At 33.2% G+C, this 14,870-nt stretch overlaps 1 protein-coding gene across 1 annotated transcript in view; it reads left to right on the top strand.

Annotated features, from left to right (window-relative positions):
• Positions 1–10,509: 10,509 nt before the first annotated feature.
• The window catches only part of LOC128191199 (probable phospholipid-transporting ATPase IA), a 32,084-nt gene continuing 27,723 nt past the window's right edge, over positions 10,510–14,870 (top strand). Inside the window, exons 1-2 of the mRNA XM_052863283.1 lie at positions 10,510–10,686; positions 12,123–12,246. Coding sequence (XP_052719243.1) covers positions 10,510–10,686; positions 12,123–12,246 — 301 coding nt within the window. The remainder of the gene's footprint in view (positions 10,687–12,122; positions 12,247–14,870) is intronic.

Below are 14,870 nucleotides of genomic sequence, written 5' to 3'. Positions count from 1 at the left end.
TTTATGGTGTTGGTAGTAGATAGTAGTTTCTGTGACGTTTTTAACAGAAAGTCAGTTTTAAGTTTTATATTTTTGTATTAGAAATTGCAATAAAAATTTTATACTTAGTACAACTGTTTCTGGCTAAATTTTACTTAGGACATAGGCAAACATTTATTTCAATTTTCTGATATCGAAGTGATCCTCTGCACACTGGAAGATTGTGGCAACCAATCCGATTAACATATATTGGATCCACTCCAGTTAGATTTGGATAGTGTAAATCACTCTAAATCATATACTTAATTTCTGCCCTGTACTATATAAACCCAAAATTTGCATAACCTTGTGCGATAAACTATAATAAAGTTTATTAAACCCTGTTTCCAGCAATCTGGTTATTGCACACCTCTTTCCGTCAATCAACTGTTATTGCACGCCTCCTTCCGATATATTATGATGTAGAGTTTGGTATGCATTGTTCAACTCTGATGTCCGAGTACGACTCTTGAGCCGATATACAGCAACTACAGGCTAATAAATGATGCAATATAAAAACTGCCATGCAATACCGAATCTATATACATATCTCATGAGATAAAACATGATTTATTTTTCTCATGAGATAAAACGAATTGGACACTTGGCTAGCAAAGATTAATACATGCATGCAAAAATTTATTTAGGTGAAGTACATGTATAAGTTGTATGAGTTCAAGTCCTAATCTAAATGAAATGACAAATTCTTGTATTGAAAGTATTTAAAAGTTGAAAATATATTCACAAGATTTGTTGGCTACCGATTCATTGAAGATGGTATCAAAATACATGTGGTATATAATTATACCATCTGCACATGCAACAAGGTTGTACTGTAAATTCCTAATTAAAGACAAAAATAAAATTGTGAGAAGCATTAGTTAGCATAATTAGCATAAGATTTTAAAATCTTGCTTTTTTTTTCCAGTTGTAAACTAAATGAAACTATATCAAAAGCTTGATGCTTGTATTGCATATTTTAGAAGTTTGATTCAAAACAGTAGAATTGTAGAATAAGTATTCGCCTAAAATTAGGAATCAACAGTAATAGTAATACATGTACCGGTATATGAGATTAGAAGACATGATTGCTTCATATTAAAGTTTTTATAAGTCTTCATATTATTAGAAGCGAATTTATTTTAAAAAATGTTAATAGAATTTAACATTAATTTACTAGTACCGGTACATTTTTACTCTGCCTATCAAGAAATGTGTGCCTGTAATTTCCCCTTAAAAACTGAAAATTAATTTTTTTAAAAAGTAAAAATTTAATGTTGAAATATATACAGAGTTAATACAATGAACACAGTAGTGAGAAAATAATAATTATCAAGTTTTTCCTTTCTTCTTTTTGGTGGACTTTGTTTTTTGCCCCTGTTGAGTCTTCTTACCTCTAAAAAAATGATTAGAAAAGAAAAAAAATCTCAGTTTTAGATGCATACAAAGAACCAGTATTTGAGAGACTATTGCATGAAGACATTAGTACATGTACTCACTTCACAGGTTTTTCATCACAGACTTGATCAAGATTCAGCATCACAGTGCCCTCTTCTTCACTGTCATCACCTAGGTTACCATCTAAAAAAACAAAAAACACTGACAATTTGATATTCTTAAAAAACTATTTTTATTGTATGATGTTTTTCTACATTATAGACAATCAAGGTCAATAGCCCTTCCATATCAATTCAACAAATTAATGTCTCTTTTAGCTTCAGATATATACTTTAGTATAAAATTAAAATCCTTCAGAAGCTGCCTCTCTTTGATCCCAATATAATACTGTGAAAATCCATTTCTTTCTCTGAATTGCTTTCATGCTAATTTTATGAATTTAAGTGAACCCATTTCTAAATAGAATTTATATATTAAATTCTCCTAAAATTAGACTCCAATCCCCCATCGTGGTATATCCCTATGGATAAAGTATTACTTTTCTGTAATATATTCATTTCTATGAAGAACTTTAAACCTTTAGGGCCCTAAAATCCGAACTCATGGGATCATACTTTGAGCAACATTCATTCTACCATATACACAAGGTATCCAAATATATTTCTGGCTATTGGGTTTTTGGGATGTAGTGGGAAGGGAGAAATTATGACAGACCAGACTGGGATTTAAACTTGCACCCCCTGAATCTCTAGTCAAGAGCTTTACCAATTGAGCTATCTTGCACCATTAATTGAACTGGTCTGACCGTCACATTTCTTCCCCTTAAATGATCTTTGCCCTTGAATATCCACGTCCCCAGGCACTTTCCCCTGGCAGGAGATTATCTGTCTGTTCCAGAGGTTGGCTTATTACAAATGTAACGGAATAGGAGAAGTAATGACGGACCAGACTGGGATTCGAACTAGGGCCCACTGAATCTCTAGTCAGGTGCTCTACCAACTGAGCTATCTGATGCTGGTTGGCATTGGTATTCGGACCAGTCTGACCATCACTGGGAAGACATTGAAACATCAAAGTGGCACCCTTTCTATTTTTGTACTTTTCTAATACCTGGTACTAGTAATCTCTCATTGGTATGAGGATTGGCAGAGATGTATTGTCAGCATTCACATATACATATATCTGTACTTCATCAGTAGAGAGGAGCTCTATGCTTTAATTAAGGCCTTAAAATGCATCCCACAAAAACATCCTTTGCACCATGCATGTTTCAGTGATAGGGAATCAGCAGAAGTCCAGATCATAACAAATTTATTAATAATTTTAAACAGAGAAAATATCTCAACAAAGTTACAACAGGGTATGAAACAAAGTAAACAAGATACAAATCAAAATGAAATTTATGTCACAAGTGCAATTATTATTCACTTGTTTTAAACTCAATCTCAAAATCATCATCATCGTCATCATCATCATCATCATCATCATCATTAATCTCTTTCTGCTGAGGGTAGTACCCCTCGATGTCTTTGTTGACCTCACTAAGTGGTAGAGTGTAACAAACGTCAAGGTCAATGCTACTGAGAATGACCTCATCCTCTGTTTCCATGGAATCTTCTTCTGTATCATTCGTTGGTTCAGCCAAGATATTGGACAAACAATTCATGATGTCATCTAACAAAATATCATTGCCAAAGTCATTCATGTGGACTCCATCTTTTATATACAAAGTCACATTCTGATGTAAAATGTTTTCATGCGGCATGACGAGTCCTCCGATCTCCGTAACATACTGACCTACTTCCTGATTGATTCGTTGTCTCTTTGCTTCCCCACACTCTAAAGACAAACCTCTCCACACGCGGCGAGCCAGAATTTCAGAGAAAACCAACTGGGTCAAAGGAAACATTTCTCTTACTTTCTGAATGTCAGCTTTCATTCTGCTTATTAACTCATCTGTATTCCAAGAGGCCACATCATTGGATCCTAAATGAATGATCAGAACATCAGGTTCAGGAAAATCATACACTGCAAGATCTCTTTGTAGATTGATCATGAGTGCATCCCACTTCATTCCTCGAACTCCATCCCAGTAAACTCTCACTTCTTTGGGGTCGTACAAAAGGTTCTGCATTTTGCGCACCTTGGCACGGGTCTCGGCCCAATACACAATGGAGGATCCCACAATCCACACAGTGGAGACAGCTGATTGGCAGTCTGAAATCATTGACGGTCTGAAGGTCATTCAGGTCACACTAAGTCAGTGCAGTGTTGGTTAAGAGGTTAGCTAAATTGTGGAACCATCCATGCAGACTAGGTATCCAGAGTGTTTTGTGTCATTAAAAACATTTGCAAAGTAGCTTGAATACCCAGAAGAATAGAAACATGCACTAGCACTAAAGTACTCATCTTTTTGTGGTGTCGCTTTAGTTTCAATTTTCATAATGGAGGATAGAATATAAGCCACATTTCTCTTGTGAAATGAAGATTATTTGAATCAATTCTTTACTTCAATTTTGTATATACCAGGCATGGCAAATGTGGAAATGCTTGCCTGGTGAAATTTTGGCAATTGTTGGATTTACATAAACTATTAAGATAATTTTCATGGGCAACTGCACATAACTGCGAATAGAAAAAAAAAAAAACTTCCTCAAATCCAAGTGAGTAGCAGTATGTATTTGGGTAAAGAAAGAACCAGATGGGATAAAGAGAGGTTAGCTCAATGGAGCAACAAGAGTTGTTAACAAAGAGATGATATAACCATCAAAATTCAAATAGATGTAGCTTCACAATATTACAGTTAATAAACAGCAATGCATAGCCGCACATTGCAATATGAGCATATTTTGTGAGATATCACAAGTTAAGCAAAGGACCAAAAATTGCAGTGTAAATAATTCCCTGAAATAACAATTTAAAACAAATTGATATACTTCTATGAAAACTAGAGGTACTGTGAGCAAGCTCACAATTGATACCCCCCGCTAAGAAAATCATAACTCATGTATTTTTTCTATTATAGAAAATATTGGATGAATCTATTTCACCGTCCATTTTCTATAAATAACAACTGCTTTATTTTTTAAATAAAACTGTTAATGCTAATATGAGTACACAAACCAATTTCTATTCTTTAAATTCCATTTTAGTTCAAGTTAACTGTTAATGCAAGAGGACATTTGCATCCTTATGTTAACAAACATGACTCGAATCAAACAAAATTCCACATGTCAAGCAGCCATTTAATATTAACATTTTGAATTAAAAGTATACTAAGCCTGATTTCTTTTTTTAAAAATGACCTTGAACTTCCTCAATTGACCTTGGGTCAAGGTCATGACACACCTTCAGGTTATAAGCAATCTTGATGTGAATTAAGAACTTCCAATATTTGTCCATTAAAAAGATATGGACTGGACATGAATTTTGCACTTTTCTGCCAGTGACCTTGACCTTGCCCAAATGACCTTGGGTCAAGGTCATGACACACCCTTAGGTCATAAGCAATCTTTGTGTGAAGTAAGAACTTCCAATGTTTCTCCATAAGAAAGATATGGACCGGACATGAATTTTGAACTTTTTCTGCCAGTGACCTTGACTTTGCCCAATGACCTTGGGCCAAGGTCATGACACACCCTAACGGTTTTAAGCAATCTTTGTGTGAAGTTAGAAATTTCAATGTTTCTCCATCAAAAAGATATGGACCGGACACGATTTTTGAACTTTTTCTGCCAGTGACCTTGACCTTGCCCAAATGACCTTGAATCAAGGTCATGACACACCCTTAGGTCATAAGCAATCTTTGTGTGAAGTAAGAACTTCCAATGTTTCTCCATAAGAAAGATATGGACCGGACACGAATTGAACAGACAGACAGACGGACGGACAAGGTGATTCCTATATACCCCCCCCCCCCCAAACTTCGTTTGCGGGGGGTATAACAACATGTACTGTACTTCACAATTTTCCTTAAACAAACTGTGATGCTCCTAAAAACAAAGAAACCCCACTTCCTTACATAAAGGCATGATCAATATACCTGGTAAGTAAAGGAATTCACTCAAAGTGTGAACCTTATTAAAGCTATACATGTGATAAAAACCAACAATTGTTTTGCTAAAAATAATTTTGAGTAATTCGAGAAAAATTTGGACTCATATATACACTTTTCATAGAGTATTGCAAAATAAATCATTCTAATACATGTAATAAAGAAATTTATTAGTATATTTTGCAATTAGGAATTTTATGTCTTTTCATGAATATTGATTGAATATTGATGAAGAAAAAGCCAATCGAACCTCATTGCGCATGTTCCTGGGAAATCAGGTGATTGTTATTGTTTGCTAAATTAAATGTATATACTTAAAAGTTGTTGCCTAATGGAAAAATTGTACAAAAAGCAATTATGAAGGTGTTGACCCTCCACACATTTTTTTTTACCTCAGTATAAAACTAGCTTGCGACGTCACATGATTAAATGTTTATGATTGATCATATTTCAAAGGAGGCATTACTTTTCTGGCAGGAAAATAAATATTTTTTTTATTAATTAAAATTTCATAACTTTTGTATCGCGATCAAATTCAGAATTGTAATTGCATTAAGATAAACTTTTATAAGTAACGGTAAACAAAAATATGTGTTTTCACCATCATTCATAATTGACATAAGTTATAGCATGTATAGCTTTAAATCAAAATTAAGCCACATAGGATTTTTATCAATTCAGGTCTAACTACAATGTCACTCAGTTTGTAGCGTTCAGTGTACCTGTTGTGTGAGTCACCTCCTTGTGGTCAGGTTGTGTGACCTTGGCCTCCTTCTGGAGCTCCTCTGTCATTTCATTGTCCTCCACCCCCCATGTACTGGCCCCTCCCTCTCCAATCATCCCCACTCCTTTGTCCTAAAAATATTGAACAACATATAATATATACAATATGTGTACCCGCGAACTCTATATACTTAAAGACAAATAGAAATTTAAAGACACAAGATATGTATACCAGGTAAATAATTTAAAGAAACAAAACCTTTATCTCTACAAGACAGTAAATAAATATATGTGTACACATTTGTATAAACAACAACAAATATACAAATTATTCAAATTCAATACAAAGTGTTAAACAAAGGATATAGACTCTTTTAGTACTGTATACAGGGTTATTTTCGCCCCATGTAATTTCTACACTTGTCAAAAGTTTCAGCCTGTCTTGAATTTGCCAAGACACAGTTGTGTTTTGAAATAAATAATTGAAACATTGGAATTCGTCCAGTCTTAAATTCGCCCGATGACAACACGGGTGAAAGGGGGCGAATATTTCCCTGTATACAGTATTATAGAACACTTACAAGAATTTTTACTTTTGATTTTCTCTCTGTTTTTCTGTTTTTTGTTAGGAAAAAAAAATCATCAATAATTCAAGGTAATAATAAGGACCAAATCTTGCTATTGTACCCGGTAATAATAAAATCAGTATCATTGTATTGGGAAGAAGATAACAATGTATCTAGGATTCTACATTAAATATGCTCTACATAGTTATTTCACCGATGTAGCCACATTTAAGAACTTTAATTTAGATAGTATTAGTACATGTAACACATTGTATTGTATTTTCACTTCTTCATTTATTAAAGGATACAGGTCTCCATTCATGCCCTTCTCCTCTTCAGAGTCTTCATCCATCTGTGTTTCTGTAGCTTGAATTTCCTCTGGTTCCTGTTGATTGGTCAGAATGCTCTCAGTAGGCTCTGACTCAGCAAACCCAAATTTCTTTCCATTTAGTCTTGTGGTAAGAAATAGATGACATGCGGCTCATATTCTTAACAGAACTTATAATTTCAGTTCTCGAAATGCACTGGTCTGGCATCATTCAAAACCAACGCTTGATTACGTGTCGCTCCTCTCACCATCATAGAGGGAGGAACGACGCGTAATCAACCGTGGGTTTCTGACGATGTGGTCTGGAAGTTTTGAAACATTTTCATTATAAACACCATCTTACCTTGCTTGTCTGTCATTCTCCAAGGCCCTCTGTATCAGCTCAGTGATTTCTGTTACCTTGACTACAGCAATATTTGAACATCTCAGGACCTTCATGTACATATAATCAAATAATGAGAGCATGCATTTATCATGGGTACTGATCATTATTTGTAAACACATGGGAAAGAAGGCCGGTATGTTTCGGTACGGGTGATTGATTGTTACAATGATTGGCTATTTATAAATATTTAGTAAAAAGTATGCATGAGTAGAGAGGTTATTTAAGGATGAGTATTGTGTAAAAGTGCTATTTGAAGGCTTAGATTCTAAACCTATTCCACACTTTGACGCAATTCCCTCCCACCCTCTTATTTTTATAATTTTTCATGTTAATTGATTTGTTTAATGTATTGATGTTTAATTTGTTTTTTTTGTACTTTCGTGAATTTATGAGGATGGAATTTAGAATACATGAGGCATGATGAAACAAGTGAACAAGTTTATAGTCTTGGAGACGATAGTACCATGTTTTAAGTATATGTATAACAAAGAGAAACTGTTACTCATGTATTTACCGGCATTTTTTGAATGTGTGATTGAGGTCTCCAACATAAAATTTTCTCTCACAAGACTCAATTGAAGTATCATAAATATACCACAAAATTATCTTAAGACTCAGTACATGTATACAAAATGTTACCTGGTCCTTCATAAGTAACATTTCTCCAGACACCTGCAAGGTGCAGATTTCTCGATGTTTATTCATCCCTATAACCATCTTTCCATCCATCACCTTTTCCTCTTTATCAGTGGGATCAACCAGTAAATATTTTCTGTTAAATATTTTGGTAAAATGAACTTAAAAATAAATTTTTGATTTCAAATACATTTAAAATTAAATTAAAAAGATATTTGATCTCCATAGTCTAATTATTGTAAAATATAAATCAGAATTTGAGCATCATGCCATGTAAGATTTTTTCATGCTGAACTACTATTTGGTTGCCAGAATATGCTAAATAAGATGTTAAGGATCATCTATTTTGGTGGTGTCGATACATAATTGAGTAATTCCATATCTAAAAGCTTATATAAACTTTACCTTCAGATCTTACTAACCATATGAATACCAGTATGCTGCTAAAAATACCCCATCTTTTTTTTATCATACTTTCATATTAAATACTGAAATTTCATTAGTTTTGACACAATTTATAATCCAATATATTACCCTCAGCATAAACAACACACTTGGCAACGGTAACACAACGAATTGTTACATGCGCATCAATTATGTGCATACAGTTCTCGTAGAATTCATGTCAAAAAATTTAGAAGCAGTAAAAATTTTCCATAAAATCAAGACATTCAGTATAATAAAACAAATAGTGCCTGTTTGGGAAGGCAAAAGTTGAAATTGACATCCCTTTGAAAACCATTGTCAACCTCCACTTTGCGTCGGTTGGCAATGGTTTTCTCTCAGGGGTGTCAAATTCATCTGTTACTTTCCCAAACAGGCACTATTTATATTACAGCATATTACATTATATATATTATATAACATTTATATTACAGCACTTTGTCAAGGAATATGATCACAAAAACTTAACCTATTTTGTTAAAAATACTGACCCTTGTTCATAGAAGGAGAAGGTGACACAGATGGGCATGTGATGGACACTGAGGGGGATAGGGTCCTTTTCATCACTGGGGTGCTGTTGAATAAAAACAACAAAAATATTTTTAAAACCATTTACGAAATGGGATGCATGGATTTTCCATGCAATACTGTGGAATCATTAGATTTCGTGGTGGCTCAATTTTCGTGGAATTCATGGGTACCTCTCAGCCACGAATTAACATCCCCCATGAATTAATAGATTAGGGTTTCAAAATCATATTTCCTTATGTTGGTATGAGTTATTACACAAAATCACGTCCCCATGAACCTGTAAAATGTAGGTAATCCACGAAAACTGGTCCCCATGAATTTAAATGATTCCACAGTAATTATCCAAAGATATCTCCACTTTATTTCACAGATTCAGGGACAGCATGAAATGAACACTTTTTTGTGGAGATATATTTGTTTGGAGTTTTTAGCAGTAAATTTAACCAGACAAAATAATGGAACTCCTTACCACAATAACCTCACTGCCGTCCACAGTAACGTCAGGTCGTCTACAAGAAAACATTTTTTTTTTATTTGTTTGTTACAACAAATTTACTTGCTTTAAAAAGTTTACTAAAAATAATGTGTCACTAAATGAGAGTCAACAATCAACGAAAACATTAATGTCGTAATGTACATTCACCTGAAGTGGGCTAGAGCAGCAATGGCAGCAATGCTGCTACAGTCTATGATATTCCCATCATGGTTCATTACATTCACATCCACACGAATTTGCCAGACCTGTGATACCAAAAAAGATTTAAGGATTTATTTCATCTTATCCTGGCTGTCCCAACTCTTAGAATCTATTGCAATAACTTTTCAGTGGAAATAATACTTCTCAGACTGGTAAAAGTTCATCAGTACAAAAGTTCCAACTGACAGAAGAGACAGAGTTACTGATGTATAAAGAAATACCAGTAAAACATAACATTTTAACCTGTGCTCTCAGGAACTCACCTTTTCCCCTGAGATAATACAGAGGGACTCTGTGTCCAGACACCTTGATTCTCTAAGGCAGCGCTCCAGCAGTCTGTTGATTTCTACCCCCAGGTCTGACATCCTGAACAGGCAACATTTCATATATACTTCTATGCATAATGAGAACTGACTCAAATTGAGTCACTCAATATTATCAATCTGTAAACAGTTGCGGTTTGGTATTTTATAAACACTGATATTCTGAATACCATAGATAATATATCAAAGAGATTGAGTAGTCCCAACCACTTATTTTTAAAGTATATTTTAATTCGTAATCTGGAATCCTCATATTTCTCATAAAATTTTCCTTGTTCCATGTAGTTCAAGGTAACCAGGTTTTACTGCATTATAATGTTTGCAGAGCATATATTGCATTAAAATTATTAAACTGGGTGGCATTAAAATCTTACTTTGTAGATGATTAGTCAAGTGATAAAAATAAATGTCAACAAACCTTCCAACTTCAAAGGCTGGTGATGCCATTGGAGACAACTCCACATTGATGAACAGGACGCCATCGGACGGACGAACTGCTCGGGGAGATGTGATTTCACAGGACACTTGTGCTAGGACTCTGCAAGTCATCAAAACAAGAGATCAAGGAAAATCTATGTTCTATGTGAGATGTTATTACCAGTGTCAGTTTAGAAAATGCAAGAACACTTTCTCCTGACTTGTTATTTATTTGTTATCATCAAACCTCACATATAAGTAAACTTTTGTTTATCAAAGTTTGATAGTTATTGTAAATATATGCACATGTAGTTGTACCAGCATTTCAACTTGTAAATGAATGTTTTCCTTGTTTTAAGCAAAATTTACTGTTAGTAGCATAAAGTTCAAGGAAATAACTGCTAGTAGTTCTTATCACTAGTATGTAAAGAAGAGATGTTTGTGAAACACTTATGTCCCCTTGGAAATATTCGTTAACAAAATAAACGGAAACTGCAAATAATTGGAATTTTTCTAGGTTCAGGGGGCATAACTCGATCATACCCAAAATCAAACATGACCTAGGTAATTTTATGACAAATCTTTATGCCAAATTCCATTTGAATATGTGCAACCTCTGCGAAGAAAATGCATGCATGAATGGAAACTGTTGGTGGAAAGACCAAGAAACAGACGAACATGAGAAAAGCAAAATGCCCTCCCTTCCTTGAAGGGGGGCATAGAAATACATGTGAGCTCTTGCAGTTAAATGAGATGCTAGTATCAAGCACTAAAGATGATGTTACTTTAAATGCAATATTTTGTTTTCTTTTCATGACTTACTGAGTTTGTCCAAGATTCACTTTGCAACATCCTCTGTCAGCTCCAAAGGTGATTTTCACTTTCCTGTAATCATATGGCTGCCTTCCGTCTAGTCTCTAAAGCAAGGAATAAGAGTTGTTCATAAAACTAAAAGATTCCTTGATGTGTAGTGGAGTTGTATACATGTGTTTCAACTTTGTTAACTAAAATTCATTCTGACCTTACCTCCTGACCTTATTAAGTATTATGATAAATATGTTATAGTAACCAAATAAATTAATAATTGTAAAATGAGAGATTTTAAATCAAATTAATAATAAGTTATGCATTTATTCTTAAAAATTTTGCACTGCAATTATTATCTAACATTTTGCATTACTTGTATTTACTCGTATCACAATTTGCTAAAATCTTAACTAAAACAACTGTAGATGTGATAAGTAAGATCAGTTTTATTTGGTGTAGATTTAAAGAACAAAATGTATTTTCCATGAATTCAATATCATTCAACTTCTATTGATTTGCTTTCTTGTCTGGCACAAGAATATAGAATCTTATGCTTTTTAAAATAAAAAAAAGTCCTAAACCTACTCACCTTTCTATCTCCCAATGCTTTGATGATAAAGTTCTTTTCACATGCGGATAATGGTGTATCTCTCATGATTTTAAATATTTACAAAATAATTTAACATGAAAATAAAGCCTACAACATAGTGCATACATGTGGTTCAACTTCCCCACTCTACTTTCTGTTTTTAATGTACTTCCGGTTAGTTCTTATTTATTTATCTTCATTGTCAGAAGAGTCATCTAGAAAGATGTTTCCGACAGACAGGTCAGAGGAGTGGATCACTGGATGAGTGTGTTATAGAAAGAATGGCTGAGAAAAGCCAGGATTTCACTGATTTTGGGAGCAGTATAGATGGTAAATATTTCCAAAAATTATTTTTATATTTTTTTCTCGTGTAGAAATATGCAAGTAAAAAAATCAGTTATTGCGATTTGGCCACAGTGATTTACTCTGTTACTGATTTACAACAAGTCAATAAAAAATGATTAATCGTAAATGAATGAATTAATGAATGAATCATTTTTCATACAATATGCATTTTCGGACATTAATGATAATCTTTGGAGATAATTGTTTAAGATTTGGTGTTAAACTAGATATTGGAAAGTTGGACAATGGAAACCATAAGGAAATGACTTTAAAATCCGTATTGAATTCCATGAATATCCATACAGTATTATACATATTTTAATTTGTCAAAAATGAATTCATTTGTGTGCATGATTTTGTTTACTTCTTTTATTATGATAAGTAATAAAATTTGTATAGTCGAATTTTATTAAACACTTCATAATTGTTTCTTTCAATAATTCATAAATGTATAAGTTACATTTATAAACAATCCCTATTTGGGTGTTGTCTTCACAGTCTTATGTTAATATGCATCTTTAGGGAAATTTGATTCGTTTGTTTTTATGGCCTAAGGAGTAAGGAAAACAATTATTGTTCTTTTTGACAAGGAAGTTCAAACATACATTGAAGTTCCAAAGTTCTATTAAAGTGTTCACCCAATAATTTTCTGACTATATAAAATAAACTATTCATAAATTGTGATGTATGTTTCAACTGGAAGTCAAAATAAAGGGTAAATTGAAAGGGAGTATATTTTGTTGTAAGAACAATCAAGACACCAACATTTCATTGGTTCTGGTTCCTCTCACAATTAATGGCCATGTATTTCAATAGGTTGTCACTCAAAACACTGATGTAAAGTATGTGTGGCAAATAACATGGTATCAATTAAGGCAATTTCTTGTTTTATAAGTGTTATTGTCAAGTTTACAAATTTTAAAAAAATTCAAACCAATTTATTGGGTTATAATTTCAAAAATAAAATTTTACCACAACATTTAATACCTTATTGATTTTACTGTCACAGTATTAATGCAGAAACTGATTTAAAAAAAAAAAAAAAAATTTCTATTAAAAAAAAACCATCCGTCTATCCTTCTGCAGTATTGCTATTGTGATAGTAGAAGATTTTGAGAACGATATGCATACAAATTAATTTGAATACAGATATATATAATTCTTAGACATAAATATGATTTTATTTGTTTAATAGATAAGAATATTGTTTGAGATAAATGGACCCCTGTTTTATGGTTCTGATGATTAGAGTCCTGGTACGTTTAATTGCACGGTTCTATAAATAACAGTATATACTGCAGGTACTAGTAACCTTTTATACCTTTTCAGAGGTTTAAATCCAATACTGGCCCAGTGAGACTGGTTCTATATTTAGACTGATAATTACATGCACTACCATCAACTCATGAGAATAATAATGCTAATAACTAGGTCATTGTATGTTTTCATATGAACTGATGTGGTAAGTATGAAATCAACAAGCTATTACTAAACAAGAAATAAGATATCTATTGATCTGCAGACAAGTGGTTATATATCCTATCATTTGTATTATTAAAAGGGATTTATGAAAAATATCATTTGAACAAATCTCTCAGTTTGTTAAAGACAATTCCCTTTCTTCTGCTGAGAAATGAGGAAGTTGATACATGCGAACAAAACCCAGTTTAGACCAATTCTCAGGGTGGTATAATTCAATGTCATGCCTTCTCTTCTTGACTAGGCTCCAAGGACCCATGATATATCTGTAATGACACAAAGCAGACCAATGCTATAAATATTGTTTTCCTATTTTATTGATTATTTGTCATGGAGTGCATTGATTATCACCTGTTAGTGCCGAGGAATAATTCCTGCCTTGTTAATCATCACTGTTGTCATTAAATACTACCTGTGCCCGACTTTGCATCAGTTGATTTGGAATGAATTTTTATTGATCCAGTTTTACAGAAACATTACTATTTTCTGTCTATTTTTTAAATTAAAAGTGTAACAAGTATTTTTAATGCATATGAGTATTTATACAAACACTATATCAATGCATTTAGTTAAATGTTTTGACAATATGAGGATGTTTAAAAGAATCGCATAAATGTTTGCTGTTTTACTCCATATTACAAAGGCAGAGAAAGAATCTTTATTATGTATGAAGGGAAGAAAACTTGTTAAAAATAATTAGGAAGTTGAATATGTAAATGTTATCTGTACATAATAGATGAAAGGGGGGAAAGATATTTTTCATCAAAAAACCCCAACACTTTACATTTTACTTAGTAGCCTAGTTTTTACAGTTATTTATATGAGTTATGTGTTGATTCAGGGTCCTGGGTTACATCCCAGTTGGGACAGGAAGTGGTGTGTCATCATTGATCTGGGATGACCCGGTCTGTAGTGGTTCTGGACTTATCCTACTTATTGTCACTGTTTAATTCTGATTTTTAACTTCAGTGTGCTTTTAGTGTGCTTATATATATACAAAGGAAACACTTGAGAAGTGACTATACTCGATTACTGACTCTTCTCCTGTCCAGCTTTTTGAACACGAGATGACTTCAGTTAGAATCCTAATGTCTCATGAATCCACATTAATTAAAAAAAGACTATCCTTA

The sequence above is a fragment of the Crassostrea angulata genome, chromosome 7, assembly GCF_025612915.1.
Source record: "Crassostrea angulata isolate pt1a10 chromosome 7, ASM2561291v2, whole genome shotgun sequence".
Taxonomy (NCBI): domain Eukaryota; kingdom Metazoa; phylum Mollusca; class Bivalvia; order Ostreida; family Ostreidae; genus Magallana; species Magallana angulata.
This window is presented reverse-complemented; position numbering and strand designations above follow the sequence as displayed.